General features: G+C 37.0%; 1 protein-coding gene across 2 annotated transcripts in view; it reads left to right on the top strand.

Moving 5' to 3' along the window:
* TUBGCP5 (tubulin gamma complex component 5) overlaps window positions 1-21424 on the top strand; it is a 78745-nt gene extending 57321 nt beyond the window's left edge. For both annotated transcript variants that reach the window (XM_080809542.1, XM_080809541.1), the window contains exons 14-23: window positions 349-547; window positions 1189-1377; window positions 2165-2347; window positions 7976-8060; window positions 8168-8288; window positions 8816-8994; window positions 10142-10267; window positions 10883-10971; window positions 19826-19926; window positions 21120-21424. In XM_080809542.1, the coding sequence (XP_080665668.1) occupies window positions 349-547; window positions 1189-1377; window positions 2165-2347; window positions 7976-8060; window positions 8168-8288; window positions 8816-8994; window positions 10142-10267; window positions 10883-10971; window positions 19826-19926; window positions 21120-21166 (1319 nt within the window). In that variant the 3' untranslated portion in view covers window positions 21167-21424. The remainder of the gene's footprint in view (window positions 1-348; window positions 548-1188; window positions 1378-2164; window positions 2348-7975; window positions 8061-8167; window positions 8289-8815; window positions 8995-10141; window positions 10268-10882; window positions 10972-19825; window positions 19927-21119) is intronic.
* The last annotated feature ends 1248 nt before the right edge of the window (window positions 21425-22672 follow it).

Here is a 22672-nt window from a genome sequence, read left to right as displayed (position 1 = left end):
TCTTCTTCCTGTATCCTTCAGCATTCAGGCATCTGTTCTCTCTTTACTCTTGTCATCCTGAGATAGAGAGTAATTATTCTGTAGTTTGAAAATTATCAAAGCCTTTTATTTTTGTGGAAATTATGCCCTTGATCAAATTAGTGCTCCTGATTAAAAAGATTGTCCTCACTGGAAACTTTTAGCACTGTGTTTCAAAGGCAGTGATAGCAGTGATAATAAGTTCGACATAACAAATACCAAATTATACCAAAAATACTATATTAAGATAAAACTACTTAATATTTCTTAACATTACTTACTATTATATACCAGAACACAGTTCACTGTACATATTTTTTTATGTTTCAGATGCAGAAAGAAAAAGCTTATATACCCTGTTTCTGGAATCTGTACAGTCGCGTCTTCGACATGGAGAAGATTCTACTGCACAGGTCCTCACTGAGCAGCAGGCAACCAAAGAGAACCTAATTAAGATGCAGTCCATTGCTGAAAGACATCTTGAACTGGATGATGTTCATGATCCACTCCTGGCAATTAACTTTGCAAGGTGATACATACCTGCAAGATTTTGGATGATTGAAATAGAATCTGTGCAGTTACTATTTAGTAACCATTTATTTCTGCTGGGTAGGGCTTTTCAACTAAAAATAAAAACCTTTGTAGCTTATCCTTTCTAATGAATGGAATGCAAGAAGACATTGCATTCAATTTGGTCTCCTTGTTTGTTAAAGTCCACAGACTTTCATGTGCCCTGTATCCGTTGGGAGTTGCCGTTGCTCAAACAGAAGATATTTCTAAAAGTCTGGGTCGTGTGCAGGCATCAGATACACACACACACACACACACACACACACACACACACCCTGCTTAAAATGCATCTTGGCCCTTAGGTGCTTTTAGGTGCATAGCCTAATGAAGTAAATCATTAATACCCACACAGCACCCTATTATCTAATGGCCATTTCACTGCCTGAGGCCAGGTAGCTAAAAAAGACCTACCCAGTACTTGACCCTTAAGGCAGAAGTGGCTGAAAAACTTTCATTGAAGGATATTTTGGGGGGAAAAGTTTCTTTCTGTAATAGTTGGTACGTTTAACACTAAATATAAAAATGGGACTCTGAAGTTTTGATTAAGGGAATTCTGTTGATAGCAGCTCATAAAAAGAGACTCACATTTTTTTCTTAAAGGTTGTATTTGGAACAGAGTGACTTTCATGAGAAGTTTGCTGGTGGAGATATATGTGTGGATAGATCATCAGAATCTGTGACATGCCAGACTTTTGAGTTAACACTGAGATCTTGCCTCTATCCTCATATTGATAAGCAATACCTAGAGTGCTGTGGAAACCTCATGCGAACTCTAAAAAAAGATTACAGGTATAAGGGAGTAGTTTAGATAGCTTATTGTACTTAAAGAATAGTTGAAATTATTTTAAAACCTGTATTTCAAGTTAATTGTTAATTTTAATTGAGTAGGAAATGGGTATTTAGTAAACGGTTTTCTTTTGAGAAAATCAACTAATCGTCAGTGTTTCACACCATTATATTGCAAAATTTAATCTTTTGTATCTGAGACTCTGTCCTGAAAGTAATACAGAAAAAGCTTGTTGCACAAAAGTACCCATCGGAAAGTTTGCTGTCAGAGGGAAGAACATGAAATTACTTAGTAATGGATGACTAGTTCTTTAAATAAAAGCATATCCATGTGTATGAACTTTTTAAAGTTCATGTTACAAATTATGTTTATCCAGAGTTTTAAATAATGTAAAATGTTCTTAAAGCTTAAAAAGCAGAATATATAATATGGTGGGAACTATATTTTTTAATGCATAGAAAAAAAGATGGGAAAGAAATACCCCAATATTAAAAATAGAAAATCACTATGAATGGCAGGATTTGGACTAACTTTAGTTTGTTTTACTGTTTTGACATTTCCTATCCTTCTACAATGTTATAGAAAAGTAATTTATTTCTTTCTATTAAAGGCAGCCATATACTATTTTTGTTATTTTAGAACTCTTTAAAAGTTGTTAATGTTTCTGTTTTTACTAAATGTAGAATGTAAACCTATTTCAAAATTAGTAGTTTACAAAAACTGGTACTTGTCCAGAGTTTTGTCTCATGAGTATAAGATCTTTCTGTTGCTTATTTTCTCTCCATTTAGGTTGGTTGAGTACTTGCAGGCCATGAGGAATTTTTTCTTAATGGAAGGTGGAGATACCATGTATGACTTCTATACATCAATTTTTGATAAAATAAGAGAAAAGGAAACCTGGCAGAATGTGTCTTTTCTTAACGTCCAGCTTCAAGAAGCAGTAGGACAACGGTATCCTGAAGATAGTTCACGGTAAAATATAGGAGGCACCTTTTTATTTTAAATAATGTAAAATTATCCATGCACAACAGATTTTGGTTTTTTTTACTTATGAATTTTTACATATATGTATTTTCTTCTATGAATTTTTGTTCTATGAATTTTTACATATATTATTTCTGTGAATTTTTACATGTATTATTTAATCCTCACACTAACCCATGAATTTTGCTGTATTATTTTTCATATTATAAAACCGAAGCAGAAGATAGCTAAATGATTTGTCCACTAAATAAAAGATGATAAGATGAGGCCATGTAGGCTGTCAGGGTTTCCTGGCCTCCCTCACAAGACTGGAGTCAGTGCTAGCCACTGGGTGTGGCACCTCTCTGTTCCACTGGCCTTGCCCTCCAGCCAGCTGTGCTGGCCTCCTTACATAGGAGTCTTAGGCGATGTTCTGAGACAATGAGAACAAAACCGTAAGGGCTTGCTGAGGCCTGAGCTCCAGGCTTTATAGACCTTCACTTCCACCACATGCTGTTGGTCAAATCGAGTCACAGGTCAGCCCAGGTTTAGGAGTGGAAAATAAATTCCACCACTTACTGGACAGAGTTGCAAGTTTTCAGACTGTTACATCATCCCTAGTGGTCTAGTGGCTCTCTCAAGCTGTTATGTCAGCTTATGCCCAGCCGTGGAGCTAATCAGCCCTGTCTCCCTATCAGTGTACCTGCTGAACATTCAACTCACCCAGGTCTGTGGGCTGGTACCACCAGATCTTTGTGAAGCAGACTCATTTTCTACACTGCCTGGCGATCCTTTTTCCTTCTCCATGTCCCTGCTCGGCTCTCTTACTTGGCTCCCTTTCTTGGCTCTCTCACTGGTCCTTCAAAAATAGTAGTCCTAATAATTAACGTGACATGCCAGACAAAGCATTCTTTTCCTCACAGCCATGCCAGGTTACCAAGCTACTACTTAGTGGATTCATTCCTTATTTATTACCTTTAATTCATCCATAAAAGCAGAATTTTTATCTGTTATGTAGTTAGTAAAAGCAGACTAACAGCTGGATTGTTTCCATAAGAAGGAATTGGTGCCCAGCAACCCCCCAGGAAAAGTTGTTTTTCACTACCAGCAGAAACTCATGGATTTGTTATGTTTAATGCCACAGTCTATTATAGTTTTTGTTTTTTGTTGCTCAGACTTGCATTTTTACCCAGAGGGAACCCCTTCATGTGACCCTAGTAACTTCAGAGTGTCCTTACTTTCAGGACTAGACAGATGTACAGGCTTGTCCTGTGCACCTTCCGCCTTAGACCTGTACACCTCTCCCAGGAGCACTGAGCCCATCTGGTGGCTTAAAAAGCCCTTTATCGGGTGCCAGAGTATTCATCAGTATTGGATTGTCAGTACTACTAGGTTTTCTCAGTGGAGAGAGAAATGAAATGTGTAGGAAAAGTAAATTAATCATAATTTCATATTGATATTTCCAATTTATATTAAAGATTAGTTTTCACTTCTTTCTTTGTATTTCTTCTCTTGAGTGCTTATTAACACACTGACATAACTAATGGTTTTTTTAATTCTATAATATGTAATAGTTCCAAAGTAACCATAATAGCAACAAGCCCACTGAGAGTTTAAATTACTGTTTGTGATTGTTTTCTCTTCCTACACTGTTAAATCATCAGAATATTTTTTTTTAAGATTTTATTTATTTATTTGTCAGAGAGAGAGGGGGAGAGAGAGTGAGCGAGCACAAGCAGAGGCAGAGAGAGAAGCAGGCTCCCTGCCAAGCTCCCTGTCAAGTCCCGATGCGGGACTCGATCCCAGGACGGATCATGACCCGAGCCGAAGGCAGCCGCTTAACCAACTGAGCCACCCAGGCGTCCCTCATCAGAATATTCTATTTCAAGGTCACATGGAATAATTCTCCATGTGATTATGCCACCAGCTTAACATAGGTCAAGTTCATTTGCTTTAGTTTATTTTCTACTTTTAGGAACTGCTTTGTTTTGTTTTGTTTATTTCTTGATTCAATTTTGTTTCTTAATTATATAAACAGCTGTATATTTCCTAAGTTAAAATCATTGGTACATTGGTACTTCTAGGAAGATCTGTCTTCTGTTTCTGTTTCTGCCCTTTTCCTCCCTTTCCTTTAGGCAACTGTTGCATGTAATACAAAAGGTAACATGCATTGCTCACTCTGGCATCTTTATTTTTCTTATGTTACTAATGTATCTCACACCCACTCCATTTATAAGCTAGAGAGCTTGTCCTTACTCCTTTACAGCTGACTGGCTTTCCACTGTATTCTTTCAGTCAGTTGTTCTGTTGGTGGGCATTTGGGTTTCTGTTCTTCTGCTGTGCATATCTGCAATGACTGAATAGTCTTGTACATCTCACTTCATATTTTTGCCAGTGTAACTTTGGAATATATTCCTAGAATGGGATTGCTGGGTAAAAGGGTAAATGTGTATATAATTCTGCTAGCTATTCCCAAATTTCTCTTCATATGGACTGTCTTATTTCTGATTCCCAACAACAACATGTAGAGTGGCTTTCTCCACAGCCTCACCAACAGAATAGGTTGTCAGACTTTTGGAATTTTACCAGTCTGATGAGAAACGGTATCTCAGTATAGTTTTCATTTTAATTTTTCTAATAAGAGTGAGCTTTATCATCTTTCCATATGTTAATTTTTGAATTTTTTAATGTAAACTATCCATATCTTTTGCCACCATTTCTGTTAGTATCAGGTTACTGGTCTCTTATTCTCTACATTTTTAGAAGCTGTTTATATTATATATGTTTCCCAGTTAGACATTTGTCCTTTCATTCTGCTTATGGTGTAATAATTTGTTGTTGTTTTGTGATACAGATTTTTTTAGTTCTATAACTTACCAGTCTTTTCTCTTACTACTTTTAGGTTTTGAGTTAAGAAAGTTTTACCTGGGGCACCTGGTGCTCAGTTGGTTAGGCAGCATGACCTGCCTTCAGCTCAGGTCATGATCCTGGAGGTCCGGGATTGAGTCCCACACCAGGTTCCCTGCTCAGCAGGGATCTGCTTCTCCCTCTCACCTCTCCCGTCTCATGGTCTCTCTCTCTCAAATAAATAAATAAAATCTTTTAAAAAAAAGTTTTACTTTTTCCCAGGTTACAAAGAAATTTACCCATCTTTTCTTCTAATACTTGAATAGATTGTTTTTACATTTGATATTGATCCATTTGGAATTTATCCAGCTAAAAACATGAGAAATAGATCTAGTTTTATCTTTTTCTTTTTCTTTTTTTTTAAAGATTTCATTTATTCATTTGACAGACAAAGATCACAAGTAGGCAGAGAGGCAGGCAGAGAGAGAGGGGGAAGCAGGTTCCCCGCCGAGCAGAGAACCCGATGCGAGGCTCGATCCCAGGACCCTGGGATCATGACCTGAGCCGAAGGCAGAGGCTCCAACCCACTGAGCCACCCAGGCGCCCTAGTTTTATCTTTTTCTAAATGACTGATTGGTTCCCATCACTTATTTCTTTTCTTTCCCCATCACTTATTTCTTTAAAAAAAAATCCATCTTTCCTGCATTTATTTGACATGCCCCTTTATCATTAAATTTTCATATGTACTTGAGTATCTTTCTAGATTTTCCATTCTATTTCCCTGTTCTGCTTATTGATGTGCTGATAACATCCTGTTTTAATAATAGGGTTTTCTTGGCTGTTCTTGTTTATTTTTCCAAATGTACTTTATTGTCAACTTGTCTGGCTCCACCAAAACCAAAACTCTGATGGTATTTTTATTGAGATTGCATTCTTTTCCTAGATTGATTCAGGAGAAGTGAGCCACCCCTTCTGCTGTGGCTTCCATATGTTGTAAGCAGCGGTCTGCATCCTCAGGCTTGCTGAGTCTGGCCCTCCAGTCTCCCTCTCAATTCCAGCATCAGTGCCAGTGCTGCTCCCCTGCCCTGCCTAGAATCCCTGCCTTACAACCCTTCTACATCCCTCTTGCTCTTTCTGTAATCTCTCTCTGGGCCTCGTGCTTCCCACCTGCCTTTGGCACAGCCTCAGTACTCCTGCCTTGGACTTCCAGTCCCTGTTAATGGCTTTAGTGACCCCTTATGCACCATCAGTACCTTTAGCCCAGGTGCCTGCACAGGCAGCAGCTTGTGGCTACACTCAGTTGTCATGTTTCCAAAACTGAGCTCATCGCTGTCAAGCACCATTGTTCATCCCAACGCCCAAAAGCAGTGTGGCTCGCCCTAGATTCCTTCCTCTGTCCTAGCTCCCACACCTCCCTGGTTGTTCAGTTCTGCCTCCTAGGTAACATTTCCCCTTACTGCTCAGTGCTCACTCAAGAGCTCCTCCCTGACACCTCCTGTCTCTGTGTCTCAGCTTCACTCCCTTCCATTTGACCCAGACAAGGCCACCAGAGTGACTACAGTGTTACAGCAACTCCCTCCACCAGTTGTATTCAGGCTCATTGGCTCCTTGTTACAGATGGGCTGAGCTCCTTCTCATGAGAGGGCAAGTTTTACTATCTGGTTCATTTCCCAGCCTCAATTCTAGTATGTGTACACATACAGACACATCATATTCTCCTACCAAACTTTTCATTTCAGGAATTTGAAATATTTCTGGTTTGCTGAAGAGCTATACTTTCCCTGCTTCATAGCTTCCTCCAGTTTTATGTTCTTCTATTTGCATGGCCTGGCAATGGTCTGCTCTCCTACAAAGTCCTGCTTGGCCTGGATTGGTGCAGCACCATGTGTCTGTTCTGGGATTTTCTCTGGGGATTGACTTTCTTTCACCTGCGTGGCATGATGACTGACAAATAAGGTATTCTGTAAGTGCCTACTAAGTACGCAGTGGAGGCACATAACTTACAAGCTAAAAAAAAATACTAACTAGTACCTGTGACATGGAATGAACTGACTGATTTATAAGTAACACACTGTGCTTTCCATCTCTGGTTGTAAGGCTGCCTCCCCACCTCTGTGTTACACTTAAAACTTTCATGGTCTGCATCCTGGTTTCATCACTTGATGCCCGTGTTATTGTGGGAAAGTTATATCATTTCCCAGTCCACTTACAGGACTACTGTGAGAATTAAATGAGTAAGGGCAGTTAAGTGCCCGTGTGGCACCTGGTACAAAGATGTTTCCATGCACATTTGTTGCTTCTTTCTTTTGAGAGTCACATTCAAACCAGTGTTAGAAAAGAGTAGGTAAAGCAGTATGTATACACCTTTGCTTTAGAAGCAGGCCCCACTGCCGTCAACGGACTTGAACACACTGTCCAGGGCAATGAGAGCAATCTCCCTCCACTGCCCTGTTGCCTGAATTTTATCTGAATTAAGCACCCAGCCTGTTACCATTATATCTTCTTCCCTGAGGTCATCTTTTTTCCTAACTTAATATATATAAGTGTCTCTTCTCTTTCACAGCTAAACCCATTATTAAAAAACTTTGCTCCTCTTACTTACTTCTAAAACCAAATTTCTATTCTGGAGTACATGATAAAGAACCTTTATTGAAGTATTTGCATTCCTTTTATGATATATGTCTTCCTTGAAATATGATATAAATGTTAAAATGCTGATGGTTTTCTAAAGAGTATTTTTATTTGCGCTTTGTACTTTTCACAAACTAAAACTGAAATTTCTTTGTCTAGTCTGTCTATATCTTATGAAAATGTTGACACAACCAAGAAGAAACTCCCTGTTCATATCTTAGATGGTCTGACCCTGAGCTATAAGGTATGTGCTGATACATTTTGTAAGAATATTGTTTTCTATTAAAATTACACCATGCAAGTAATAGGTAGGTTACTTTCTACTCTAATTTTCTGTTTTTGTTTTCATAGATCCCATGGCCTGTGGATATTGTTATAAGTTTGGAATGTCAAAAAATTTATAATCAGGTGTTCCTTCTCTTATTGCAAATAAAATGGGCAAAATATAGTCTGGATGTTTTACTATTTGGTGGTAAGATTTGTTTTCAACAGATAAATTATAGTTGCATTTTAGCCCTGAAATAAAGAAATGGGTAATCTTTGGTCATTTTTTATGTATACACAAGTGCCCAGATAACAAGTATTTATAACAACAGTTTTGCAGTTGTCAAAATTAACTTCCCTGAATGAAATACCAGGGAATTGTGCTGCAGTCAGTCTGAAATATAACAGTTTGATGAGGAATTTAGCCAGAATAAATATTCTTAAATTATGAAAAAATAATTTAATGACAGAGTATTGGGACTTGGCATTTAGTTGTTTTTTTGCCTTTTTTTTTTTTTTTCTTAAGTTGGCATTTAGGTTGTAATGTCAGTGATAAGGGGAAATTTTCACTACTTTACCTTCCAGAGACACTGAAGGTAGGGTCCCTAATGTGCTTCCTGTAGAGTGCCCTTTGCAGGTGATGACCACATCAGAAGTCCCACCCCTGTACAGTGGCACAGGTGCAATTGGAGTAGATGTTCTTCTCACTTACTCTGCTCTTTCAATCTTGTACAGAGCTAGCTAGTACTGCTGGAAAACCACAACTCAGAGAAGGATTTTTATGTGAACAAGGCACAACTGCTCAGTTTGGATCACAAAAGGAACCAATAAGACAGCAGATTCATCGTATGTTTCTCTTGAGAGTAAAGCTCATGCACTTTGTGAACAGCTTACACAACTACATCATGACCAGGGTTTGTGTCTGGATTACTTGTGATATATTTATAAGAGCCCACAAAGTACTTGTAGACAGTAAGTGTAACAATAGCGCATATAAAATATTTGATCATAAAATAACATGACAGTGGGGGAAAATGTTTTTTTAAACATGCCAGAGCACATGCATCTGGAGACTCCTGTCCCTCCTGTCCAGCAGCCTCTTAGGACAGGCATACCCAGAGCTCCTCTTCTGGAATTGCCTTCGGAACTTGCAGTATAGTCTTTTAAACTTTATCAGTGGTGACAGATCTGTCCCTAGAAAATGGCTTCAAATTTTAGTAACAGCCAGTTACTGTCAGGCTAGTGTTAGTGTGTAAGGAGGAAGATGCAGCCAGATTTTATATATATATATATATATATTTTTTTTTTTTCCTACAAACAAGAAACAACTCATTACAAAGTAAATGAAACTGCTTTTCTTATACATCTTAAAACCAGATCTAGAGGAGGTCTGAAAGAGGAGTTCAAATAATTGAACAATAGCAGAATTCTAAGAAGACAGTACTCATTTGGGATTTAAAATGATTGGTTTAAAAAGAAAAACTTATTTGTATACAAGTCCTAAAACTCGTTTTATTTGGAAGAAGTGAGCCTTTGAAGCCTGTGTTTTAGATGTGATGCATATGGCAGAGGTGCTTTCTGCTTACCATGCATTGGCTTTCAGAGACAGCCTTAAACCCTTATTATTGAGAGTATATGGTAGGAGTTTAAGTTTTTGCTTCTTATTTTCTAGTTAAAGTACGTCTATGCTCCTTTTAAAGAAGATTATTATAAAAACATTGGAACTTCTGAAAACATATAAGTTCAATTTACCTGATAATTTTTAAAAAAATGCTTTTTGTATGTGATTTGATATACTTGCCCCTTCCCACCAGGAACAGTCTGTTAGTCCAGAGTAAGGCATTTGTATACTCTGTGAATGGATTTCCTAAAGAACTGGCCCCCATCATTATTCTAAGATAAAAATGTCAGCCTTTAAAGAAGGCATTTTGTAAATTTTACAGATGTAATTATTGAAGAAAGAATTTGAGAGGAGTAGAAGAGATTGATACAAAGTTTTGTGTCTAGCGTACACATCCTCAAAGAAGTCTGATGATTAAACTTTTCATCTTTCTCTTCAAGATTCTTCACAGTACAGGGCTGGAGTTTCAACATCAAGTCGAGGAAGCCAAGGATTTAGATCAGTTGATTAAGATTCACTATAGATACTTATCAACCATCCATGATCGTTGTTTGCTGAGAGAAAAGGTATGTGAGATGGCATCTGCAGATTTGGCCACTGAGGCAGGAATGAAGCTGGCCAAGGGAGGTTGTCTCTCCACTTCAGAATTTTATACTTATTAAGCAGAATAGTCTATCAGGAATGACCAAATTAAGTTACAAATTTGTGCCATATTACAAGAAATTATATCTAAGAGAAACAGGTGTGAACTGTATTACGATCATCTGCACCCTGCACTGCACTCAGATTCAATTGGAAAATTGTGTCTGCAGTTGTGGAATAGTAGTGCTTTAGTCAGGAAGTGCAACCAGCTTAGTGAGAATATACAGAATTAAGTTAATTTGTAGCCATTAGATTACTTGCTCCCTTTTATTGGTGAATTTAAATGGCCATCCTAGGAAATAGTCACTTGCTCTGTTGGTCAGACTCTGCTGCTAATACTCCCTGTATCACAGGTGCATTAGATTTGTGGCCTGATTCCAGGTGCACTTACTCACAGCCAGCACCCTTCCATATTATATTGAAGGCTGTCATTGCATTGATGAACTTTTTCTGTGACTCATGTAGATTAAATAAAAGTGTTGGTGTCTGTCCAAACATAGTTACAGAGCCTATATTCTGTCTGTGGCTTTAATCTCCAGGTCAGTTTTGTGAAAGAAGCCATCATGAAGGTATTGAATTTGGCTCTCATGTTTGCAGATGGTTGGCAAGCAGGTCTGGGGGCATGGCAGTAAGTATGTAGCTTGTGGAACCTCTACGTTTTGACCATTTCAGTTTCCCTTTTAAAACTGGCTTATGAATGACTTCTTTTCTTTGAGGGCTCACTGAAGAGTGGGTGGCACAAACTTTCAGCTCTGGGGCTAGAGAATGGGGCGCCGCCATTTTCATCCCCTGTCCCCATTGGTGCTGAAACCCTTCAAGGAGCAAAACAGCACCACAAAGTGGAATCCAGAGCCACTAACACTGAGCTTGGCTCCCTAGCAAGGGAGGTGCAATTTCACCACCACAAGGGCACCTGAGAATCAGCACAATAGGCCTCTCCCCAAGATGACCAACAGGAACATCCAACCAGCACCAAATTCACTGATCATACAGAACTGCAAAACTTCAGCTTAGGGGAAAACAGTATATAACATTTGCAGTTTATTATTCTTTAGTCTTTCAGTTTTATTTTTTCTATGCTGTTTTCTTATTTTTTCAATCATTTTAACTTTTACATGTATGTTTTATATACATATATTTACTTTCTATGCATTGTATATTTTATTTTACTTTACTTTTATTTTACTTTATTTTCATACATATATTCCTTTCTTTCCTATTTAGGAATCTAGTTTCTTTTAATAAGCAGACCAAAATAAACCCAGGATCTAGTATTTTGTTTCATTCAGTTCATTTGTGGTTTGTTTTTTTTCTTATTTTCTTATTTTTCTTATTTCTTATTTTCTTATTTTTATTGTCTTGTTTTTATTTTCTTCTGGTTTGTTTTGTTGTTTTTTCTGTTGTTCTTGTTGGTATGTTGTCTTTTCTCTTTCTTTTATTCTTTTCTGGACATAATGACCAGATGGAGACATTCACCATGAAAGAACAGGGCGTAGCACTCAATGCCAGGTATTTATATATGGATATAAGTAAGATGTCTGAACTAGAATTTGAAGTGATTATAAAGATACTGGCTGGGCTTGAAAAACCCATAGGAGACACTACAAAATCCCTTACTGGAGAAATAAAAGCTAAAATTTAATCAGGCCAAAACTAAAAATGCTATTACTGGGATGCAGTCAAAAATAGAGTCTCTAATGCCAAGGATGAATGAGGCAGAGGAGAAGTCAGTGATACAGAAGACAAAATGATGGGAAATAAAGAAGCTGAAAAGAAGAGAGAAAGATAACTACTGGATCACAAAAGGAGACTGCAAGAAATTAGCAGTTCCTGAAAGCAAAATAATATGCAGATAATAGGGGTCCCCAAAAATGAAGAGAGACAGGGGCAGAAGGTTTATTTGAACAAATTATAGCGAGAACTTCCCTAATCTGGGGAAGAAAACAAGCATTCAAATCCAGGAACCACAGAGAACTCCACCCTCAAAAATCAATAAAAATAGGTCAACCCCTTGATATATAATAGTGAAGCTTGCAAATTTCAGAAATAGAGAGAATCCTGAAAGCCACTCGGGAAAAGAGGTCCTGAATCTGCAAGGATAGAAATATAAGGCTGGTGGCAGACCTGGGCACAGAGACCTGGCAGTCCAAAAGGACTGGCATGTTATATAATCAGTGTACTAAGTGGGAGAAATATGCAGCCAAGAATATCCAGCAAGGCTGTCATTCAGAATAGGAGAGATAAAGAGTATCCAGGAAAACAAAAACCAAAGGAATTTGTGAACACTAAACCAGTCCTGCAAGATAAAGAGAATCCTTTGAGCAAAGACAGAGCCCAGAACTAACAAAGACCAAGAAGTAACAGGCAGTCTACAAGTACAGTGACTTTGCAAGTAATACAATGACACTAAATTCGTATCTTTCAATAATAACTCTGAATGTAAATGGATTAAATAATCATAAGACATAGGGTATTAGTTTATAAAAGAACAAGACTCATCAATATGCTGATTACAAGAGACTCATTTTAGATCCAGCAACACCTCCAGATTGAAAGGGAGGGGGTGGAGAACCATTTATCATGTTAATGGACATCAAAAGAAAGCCAGAGGAGTCATCCTTAGACAAACTAGATTTTCAATCTAAGACTGTAATAAGAGATGAAGGATACTGTATCATAATTAAAGGGTCTATCCAATAAGAAGATCTAACAGTTGTAAGTATTTATCTCCTAACATGGGTACAGCCAAATATATAAACCAATTAATAACAAAATTGAAGAAATACATTGATGATAATATAATAATAGTAGGGGACTTTAAACTCCACTCAAAGCAATGGACAGATCATCTAAGCAGAAAATCAACAAGGAAACAAGGGCTTTGTAAGACATAATGGACCAGATGGACTTCACAGATATATTCAGAGCATTTCATCCTAAAGCAACAGAATACACATTCTTCTCAAGTACACATGGAACATTCTCCAGAATAGATCACATACTGGGTCACAAATCAGGTCTCAGCTGGTACTAGAAGACTGAGATTTATGCCATGCCTATTTCAGACCATAGTGCTTTAAAATTTGAATTTAATCACCAGAGAAAATGTCTATACTGCCTAGAGCAATCTATACTTTTAATGCCATTCTGATCAAAATTCCACCGGTATTTTTCAAAGAGCTGGAGAAAATAATCCTAAAATTTGTATGGAATCAGAAGAGACCCCGAATCGCTAAGGAAATGTTGAAAAACAAAAATAAAACTGGCGGCATCACGTCACCTGTTTTCAAACTTTACTACAAAGCTGTGATCACCAAGACAGCATGGTACTGGCATAAAAACAGACACATAGACCAGTGGAACAGAGTAGAGAGCCCAGATATGGACCCTCAACTCTATGGTCAAATAATCTTCAACAAAGCAGGAAAAAATATCCAGTGGAAAAAAGACAGCCTTTTCAATAAATGGTGCTGGGAAAACTGGACAGCTATATGTAGAAGAATGAAACTCGACCATTCTCTTACACCGTACACAAAGATAAACTCGAAATGGATAAAAGACCTCAACGTGAGACAGGAATCCATCAGAATCCTAGAGGAGAACATAGGCAGTAACCTCTTTGATATCAGCCACAGCAACTTCTTTCAAGATATGTCTCCAAAGGTGATGGAAACAAAAGCGAAAATGAACTTTTGGAACTTCATCAATATCAAAAGCTTCTGCACAGCAAAGGAAACAGTCAACAAAACAAAGAGGCAACCCACAGAATGGGAGAAGATATTTGCAAATGACAGTACAGACAAAAGATTGATATCCAGGATCTATAAAGAACTCCTCAAACTCAACACACACAAAACAGACAATCATATTAAAAAATGGGCAGAAGATATGAACAGACACTTCTCCAATGAAAATTTGGAAGGAACACAAACACTTGGAGGTTAAAGAGCATCCTATTAAGGAATGAATGGGTCAACCATGAAATTAAGAAGAATTTAAAAAACGTGGAAGAAAATGAAAACACGACAGTTCAGAAACACTTCAGATACAGCAAAACTGATTATAAGAGGGAAGTATATAGCAATATAAGCCTTCCTCAAGTAGCAAGAAAAGTTTCAAATTCAGAACCTAGCCTTACACCTAAAGGATCTGGGAAAAGAGTAGCAAATAAAGCCTAACCATCAGGAGATGAGAAATAATAAAGATTATAGCAGAAATCAATGACATAGAAATAAAAAAATAATAAATCAATGAAACTAGTAGCTGGTTCCTTCAAAGAATTACTAAGATTGATAACCCACTAGCCAGATGATCAAAAAGAAAAGAAAAAGGACCCAAAGCAATAAAATCATGAATGAAAGAGGAGAAATCAGAACCAACACTGAAAAAAAACAATTATAAGAGAATATTATGAACAACTATATGGCAACACATTGGGCCATCTGGAAGAAATGAATGCATTCCAAACTTAAAACTACCAAAATTAGGGGCGCCTGGGTGGCTCAGTGGGTTAAAGCCTCTGCCTTCGGCTCAGGTCATGATCTCAGGGTCCTGGGATCGAGCCCCGCATCGGGCTCTCTGCTCAGCGGGGAGCCTGCTTCTCCCTCTCTCTCTGCCTGCCTCTCTGCCTACTTGTGATCTCTGTCTGTCAAATAAATAAATAAAATCTTTAAAAAAAAAAAAAAACTACCAAAATTAAAACAGGAAGAAATAGAAAACCTGAATAGACCCATAACTAGCAAAGAAATTGAAGCAGTAATCTAAAATCTCCCAACAAGCAAGAGTCCAGGGCCAGATGGCCTCCCAGCAGAATTCTACCAAACATTTAATAAGAGTTAATACCTATTCTTGTGAAGCTGTTTGAAAAAACAGAAATGAAAGGAAAACTTCCACACTCACTCTATGAGGCCAGCATTACCTTGATCCCAAACACTAAAGACCCCACCAAAAGAGAATTACAGACCAAATCTCGGTGATGGATGGATGAAGATGGATGCAAAAATTCTCACCAAGATACTAGCTAATAGAATCCAACCATACAAATAATATATTATATGTTAATAAAAAATATAAGAAAAAGAATCCAACAATACATTAAAAGGATTATTCAGCAGGACCAAGTGGGATTTATTCCTGGTCTGCGGATGTTGTTCAACATCCACAAATCAATCAAGATCATGCGCCATATTAATAAAAGAAAAGACAAGAACCACATGATTCTCTCAATCGATGCAGAAAAAGCATTTGACAAAATAGAGTATCCTTTCTATATTAAAACCCTCAAAAAGTATGGATAGAGGGAACATTCCTCAACTTTCAGAAGACCCACAGCAAATGTCATCCTCAAGGGGGAAAAACTCAGAGCGTGTCCCTTAGTGTCAGAAACACGACAGGGATGTCCATTCTCACCACTGTTGTTCAACATAGTACTGGCAGTTCTAGCCTCAACAGTCAGAAAATAAAAAGAAATAAAAGGTATCCAAATTGGCAAAGAAGTCAAACTTTCACTCACAGATGACATGATAATCTATGTTGAAAACCTAAAAGACTCCACCCAGAAACTGTTAGGACTCATACAGGAATTCAGCAAAGTGGCAGATATAAAATCAATGTACAGAAGTTGATCACATTTCTGCATACCAACAATGAGAAGAAAGAGAAATCAAGGAATTGATCCCATTTACAATTGCACCAAAACCCATAAGATACCTAGGAATAAACCTAACCAAAGAGGAAAAGGATCTGTACTCTGAAAACTATAGAACACTTAAGAAAGAAATGGAAAAACAATCCATGCTCATGTATTAGAAGAACAAATACTGTTAAAATGTCTGCTACCCAGAGCAATCTACACATTCAGTGTAATCCCTACTGAAACACTGCTCACATTTTTCACAGAGCTGTAGCAATCCTGAAATTTGTATGGAAGCTAGAAAAGACCCTGAGTAGCCAAAACATTTCAACCAAAATGTTGAAAAAGCCAGAGCTGGAGGCATCACAGTTCCAGACTTCACATAGTATTACAAACTGTAATCAACAAAACAGTATGGTACTGCCATAAGAACAGACACAAAGATCAATGGAACAGAGTAGATAACCCAGAAATGGACCCTCAACTGTATGGTCAACTAATCAACAAAGCAGGAAAGAATATCCGGTGGAGAAAAGACAGTCTCTTCAACAGATGGTATTGGGAAAATTGGACAGCCACATGCAGAATGAAACTGGACCACTTTCTTACCCCATACACAAAAATAAACTCAAAATGAATGAAAGAGCTAAATGTGAAACCGGAATCCATTAAATTCCTAAAAGAGAACACAGGTAGCAACCTCTTGCTAGACACATCTCCAAAGGCAGGGGAAACAAAAGCAAAAATTAACTATTGGGACTTCATCAAGATAAAAAGTTTCTGCACAGCAAAAGCTTCAGCAAAACTAAAGGCAGCCTATGGAATGGGAGAAGATATTCACAAACGACATCAGATAAAGGGCTAGTATCCAAACTTAAAAGATCTTATGGGGACACCTGGGTGCCTCAGTCGTTAAGCGTCTGGCTTCAGCTCAGGTCATGATCCCAGGACCCTTCTTCTCCACTGTCTGCCACTCCCCCTGCTTGTGCTCTCTCACTCTCTCAGTCTGTCTCTGACAAATAAAATCTTATTAAAAAAAAAAAAAAACTTATCAAACAACACCCAAAAAACAATCCAGTCAAGAAATGGGCAGAAAACGTGAAAGAGATTTCTCCAAAGAAGACATACAAATGGCCAGTAGTCACAGGAAAAAATGCTCAACATCACTCAGTATGAGGGAAATAGAAATCAAAACCACAATGAGATACCACCTCATACCAGGCAGAATGGCTACAAATTAACCAGTCAGGAAGGAACAGATATTGGCAAGGATGTGGAGAAAGGGGAATCCTCTTACATTGTTGGTGGGAATGCAAATTGGTGCAGTCACTCTGGAAAACAGTATGGAAGTTCCTCAAAAAGTTAAAATAGAGCTACCCTACAGCCCAGCAGTTGTACCACTACATATTTATCCAAAGGGTACATACATAGTGATTTGAAAGGACACATGCACCCCCATGTTTATACTAGCAATGTCCACAATAACCAAAATATGGAAAGAGCCCAGATGTCCATCGACAGATGAATGAGCGAAGATGTGGTGTATACACATACACACACACAGAGAGTGGTATATTACTCAAACATCAAAAAGAATGAAATCTTGCTGTTTGCAACAACATGTGGATGGAGCTAGAGGGTATCATGCTAAGCAAAATAAAAATAAGAGGAAAAGAGGGAGACAAACCATAACGAACAACTATAGGGAACAAACAGGATTGCTGGTGGGGAGGTGGGTTTAGGGATGGGGTAACTAGGTGATGGACATTAAGGAAAGGACTTGAAGTTAAGAGCAGTGGATGTTGTATGCAATTGAGGAATCACTAATTCTACCACAGAAACTAATAATACAGAATATGTTAATTAAATTGAATTTAAATTAAAAATATTTTTTTTAAACTGGCTTTATTCTCGAAACTCTTTTTCGTAAAGTACATTCTGGGAGCCTTTTTACATCCTGGTGCGATATATTACAAATCACTTATATCACATATCCCATGTCACATATCACATATCATATATTACATATTATATTAAAGTAAGAGTTGAACTTTTTCATTTTAACTAGGCAGCATCAAAAGTGTGCAGTTTTTTTATGAGTTGTAAAACAATTATCTGAAATTTTTAATTGGAACAAGTAGATATTCTTAGATTGCATTCATGTTTACTTGTGTAGGTTTTGTTAATTATGAACACTTTGAAACATATACACAATTAGAGCAAACTGCCTAACAAATTCTGGGTGTTCACCCCCATTCATAACTTGCTGAATTATTTTAAAGCAAATTCTGGATGTCTCGATAGAGTATTGTCCAGAATCATATAGAAAGACAGATGCCATAAAGTCAGAGGACAGTTGTGGAGCCAGGAGCTTGCTTTTCATATCTAAAGTACCGTCCTGTACTGTTAATGTACAGTTCAGTAGTTTGTCCTTGTCTTATTCATAAAGTTAATGATAATGCCTCTGTTACTTCCCTAAAATGAAAGTACAGGTCTGGTTGACCAGACTGTTGGAATAATAGCTTGTACATGTCAGTAAGGAGGTAAGAATTCATGATAGTGCTAATCAAAATTAAAACCTTAATCTATGCTGTTTCAGAATGCTCTGAATAAAGAAACTAAGTGTAGTTTAGAATTCTTAATTACAGGATGAAAATAAAATTCTTACTTGCTTTGTTATGGCTTTCTCAAAGTATGTAAAGCACATTTTTTTTTCCATATCACTGGGACGTAGAGGTGGAAATAATAACACTGCTGCATTTGCTTGGCTTAAATTGAATTGTTTCAGTTTCTTTAAAAAGTAAATTGTGAGAAGAACAACACGGAGTGAGGAGGACTTTAGAAGCATTATGAGCCATTATAGTTTATGGAAATTAATTGATTTTGATTCAGACTTAGAGCAGAAGAGTGAAAAATTTCAAAAGCAATGTGAATTTTGAACACTGGTTATTTGATGATATTAAAAAATCATTGTTAAATATTTTCAAGCAAACGGTATTGTGGCTGTTTTAAAAGGAGTCTGTACCGTTAATGTATACATACTGAAATATTTATGACCAAAGGGCTATGAGGTCTCAAATTTGTTTCTAAATGTGGTGAATCTGGGCTGTGCACAGAGCCTCTTTGCAGTAGATGACTGCTGAGGCTGGATGTGGGTATGTGAGTGTCCTCTGCACTCTCTCCTATGTATGTTCCATATTGTCCATAATAAAGTTTTTATTTTTTTTTAAGATTTTATTTTTTATAACATTTTATTTAAATTCAATTTGTTAACATATAGTGTATCATTAGTTTCAGAGTTAGAGTTCAGTAATTCATTAGTTGCATATAACACCCAGTACTCATTTCATCATGCAGCCTCCTTAATGCCCATCACCCAATTACCCTATCCTCCCACCCGCCCCCCCCCACAACTCTGTTTGTTCCCTGTAATTAAGAGTCTCTGATGGTTTGTCTCCTTCTCTGATTTTGTCTTACTTGATTTTTCCTTCCCATTTTTTAATAACTTTAAAATGTAGGGTTTTATATCCTTAATGTATTTGTTGTTTCAAAAAGAAGATATGCAAATGAAAAATACAGAAATATGTAATGGAAAACGGAACATCCCCAGTCATCCCAGCTTCAGAACTAAGTACCACCCAAAAAGAGCATAGTTTTATGTCATAATGACTTTTTCCTTCAAATATTTGGAAAGTTTATATTTTAAAGTGGGGGAGGAAGTTTTATATTTCATAATCTTTAGACTTAGGAAATTAAACTGAAGTACATTTGAAATTAATCCGAAGGCATTTTGTAGCCTACCCTTAATCCTTTATATACTTACTAAATTGAAATTTACTTTCTTTCCTAGAATGGAATCTATAGAGAAAATGGAGTCCGATTTTAAAAACTGCCATATGTTTCTTGTAACCATTTTAAACAAAGCTGTCTGTAGAGGATCCTTTCCCCATCGTGAGTATACCATGTTAAATTATTAACCACTTTTATATTTTCTTGTAGCTAAGGCTACTGTTACTGTTTTGGTACTAATCTCATGAAGAATTAGAAAATATCACCATTTCCAACATAGAAAATCCCTCAGCAGTTGTGCCATGCTTTGACTTGTTTTTTCAGAATTACAATGTGGTGAGTGAATATTGGATGTAAAATGCTGAGACTAAAGATACTGCTTTTTAGTATATGATATGTTACACTAGTGGATTTCTAGAACTATTTTTTTTAAAGATTTTATTTATTTATTTGACAGACAGAGATCACAAGTAGGCAGAGAGGCAGGCAGAGAGAGAGGAAGGGAAGCAGGTGCCCCGCTGAGCCCGATGCGGGGCTCGATCCCAGGACTCTGGGATCATGACCTGAGCCGAAGGCAGAGGCTTTAACCCACTGAGCCACCCAGGCGCCCCTCTAGAACTATTTATTATTAAGTAAAGCAAATGGCAGACTAGATCTCAGTCATATTTTACTATTATGTGTAGATTTTATAATTATTACTTTTCAAAAAATAAGCATTGAGTTTTTTGTTTTGTTTTGGCAATTTCAAAAACTCCAGGAAAGTACAGGTCTAACAGTTCAAAATACCATGTGAGGAGACAGGTCTGTGGATTGAGTCACAGGGAGAAGAGAGCTGTTTCATTTGTAGAAACAGAGGACTAAGTAATATCTCTTTGCACAGCTTTTTTTTTTTTAAAGCATGCAGGGTTAATCTCTTTCCTTTTTCTGCATATTCTAATCATGATGTACTAATTAAGAATAGCTGAACATTTAAAAAAAAATTCTGTTAGAAACATGTTAGAGGAAACACTGACTTATTTGTCCATTTTTGCACTGGGTGATTGTTACACAAATAGGATCCATTCATAGGTTAGAACATAGCATTTTGTTATGAACTGACTCCAGATTCTATGACATAGGGGACAACTGTGATTTGTTCAGTGAAATGCCAGGAGTTTTGTTTTCAACATTAATTTGAAATATAAAATAAATGCTACTTTTTCAATTTGTATTTGATAAGCCAATTATCATCTTTATGTACATTTAAAATAAAATTAAAAATTGGAAAGTCAAATACTTTCAGTTCTGAAATTATTGAAGCCTTATTTTCAAATATTTAAACCTATTTTTTAACCTTATTTTTATTCTTTCCACAGTGGAGTCTCTCGCACTGTCACTCATGGCTGGCATGGAACAAAGTTAAATCTCTTTAATGTAGTAAATACCTAAGATTTGATCTTTATACATAAATAATTCCACCACATGCAGCTGAGAAATCAGAATCTCTATTTTGGTTCATTTTAAAAACTTGTCTATACTGTCTAGACAAGTACGTTTATAGGTGTTTTCTTTGGAGATTATCGGATAGTATATAAGCTTATGTGTATAAAATTATATCAATAAAGCAAAATGTATATAAACTGTTTATATGTCCTACTGTAAAATACATTTATGTGTATTTAAGTGTGAATTATGTCATATTTGGAAATGCAGTCTAAAAAGAAAGCATTTTAGATTCTATTCTCCTTTTACTTGGCCACAGAAGCTTTGTATAGTTTTTCTTTGTTTCTGTTTTTATTTTTTTTTTAGGTCTTATTTAAATTCAAGTAGGTTAACATGTACTCTATTATTAATTTCAGGGGTAGAATTTAGTGATTCATCACCCACAGCTCTACTTCAAGCGCTTTCCTTAATTCCCATCACCCAGTTACCCATCCCTAAAACCCACCTCCCCTCCAGCAACCCTCAATTTGTTCCCTATAGTTAAGAGTCTCTTATGGTCCCTCTCTGATTTTGTCTTATTTTATTTTTCCTTCCCTTCCCCTATGTTCATCTGTTTTGTTTCTTAAATTCCACATAGAAATGAAATCATATGGTATTTGTCTTTCTCTGACTGACTTATTTCCCTTAGCCTAATCCCCTCTAGTTCCATCCACATGTCATTGAAAATGGCAAGATTTCATTCTTTTTGATGGCTGAGTAATATACCACTCTCTCTATATATAACACATCTTTATTCATTCATCTATTGATGGACATTTGTGCTCTTTCCATATTTTGGCTATTGTGGATATTGCTGTAAACATTGGGGTGCATGTGCCCCCTTTGAATCACCATGTCTGTACCTTTAGAGAAATATGTAGTGGTGCAATTGCTGAGTCATAGGGCAGATCTGTTTTAACTTTTTGAGGAACCTCCATACTGTTTTCCAGAGTGGCTGCACCAATTTGCGTTCCCACCAACAGTGTAAGAGGGTTCCCCTTTTTCCACATTCTTGCCAACATCTGTTCTTTCCTGAGTTGTGATTTTACCCATCCTGACCAGCTCATAGTTTCATTGATCTGTTTTATTGGTGTTTGTTGTTGTTTCTTTTTTTTTTTTTTAAACATTTATTTATTTATTTATTTATTTATTTGAGAGAGAAAGCACAGTAGGCAGGGGCAGAGAGTGAGGGAGAGAGAGTCTTAAGCAGACTGCACACTGAGCACAAATCCCAATGCAGGGCTCAATCTCAAAACCTCAAGATCACGATCTTTGCCTAAACCAGTTGTCGGACATTTAACTGACTGTGCCACCCAGGCAGACTTCTATATCATTATTTCTGTTCTATATTATTTCCCTTCTCCTGGCTTTAGGCTTTATTTGGTGTTCTTTTCTTAGCTCCTTAAGGTGTAAGATTAGGTAGTGTTTGAGATTCTTCTTGCTTCTT

The sequence above is a fragment of the Martes martes genome (genome assembly GCF_963455335.1).
Source record: "Martes martes genome assembly, chromosome: 7".
Classification (NCBI taxonomy): Eukaryota; Metazoa; Chordata; class Mammalia; order Carnivora; family Mustelidae; genus Martes; species Martes martes.
This window is presented reverse-complemented; position numbering and strand designations above follow the sequence as displayed.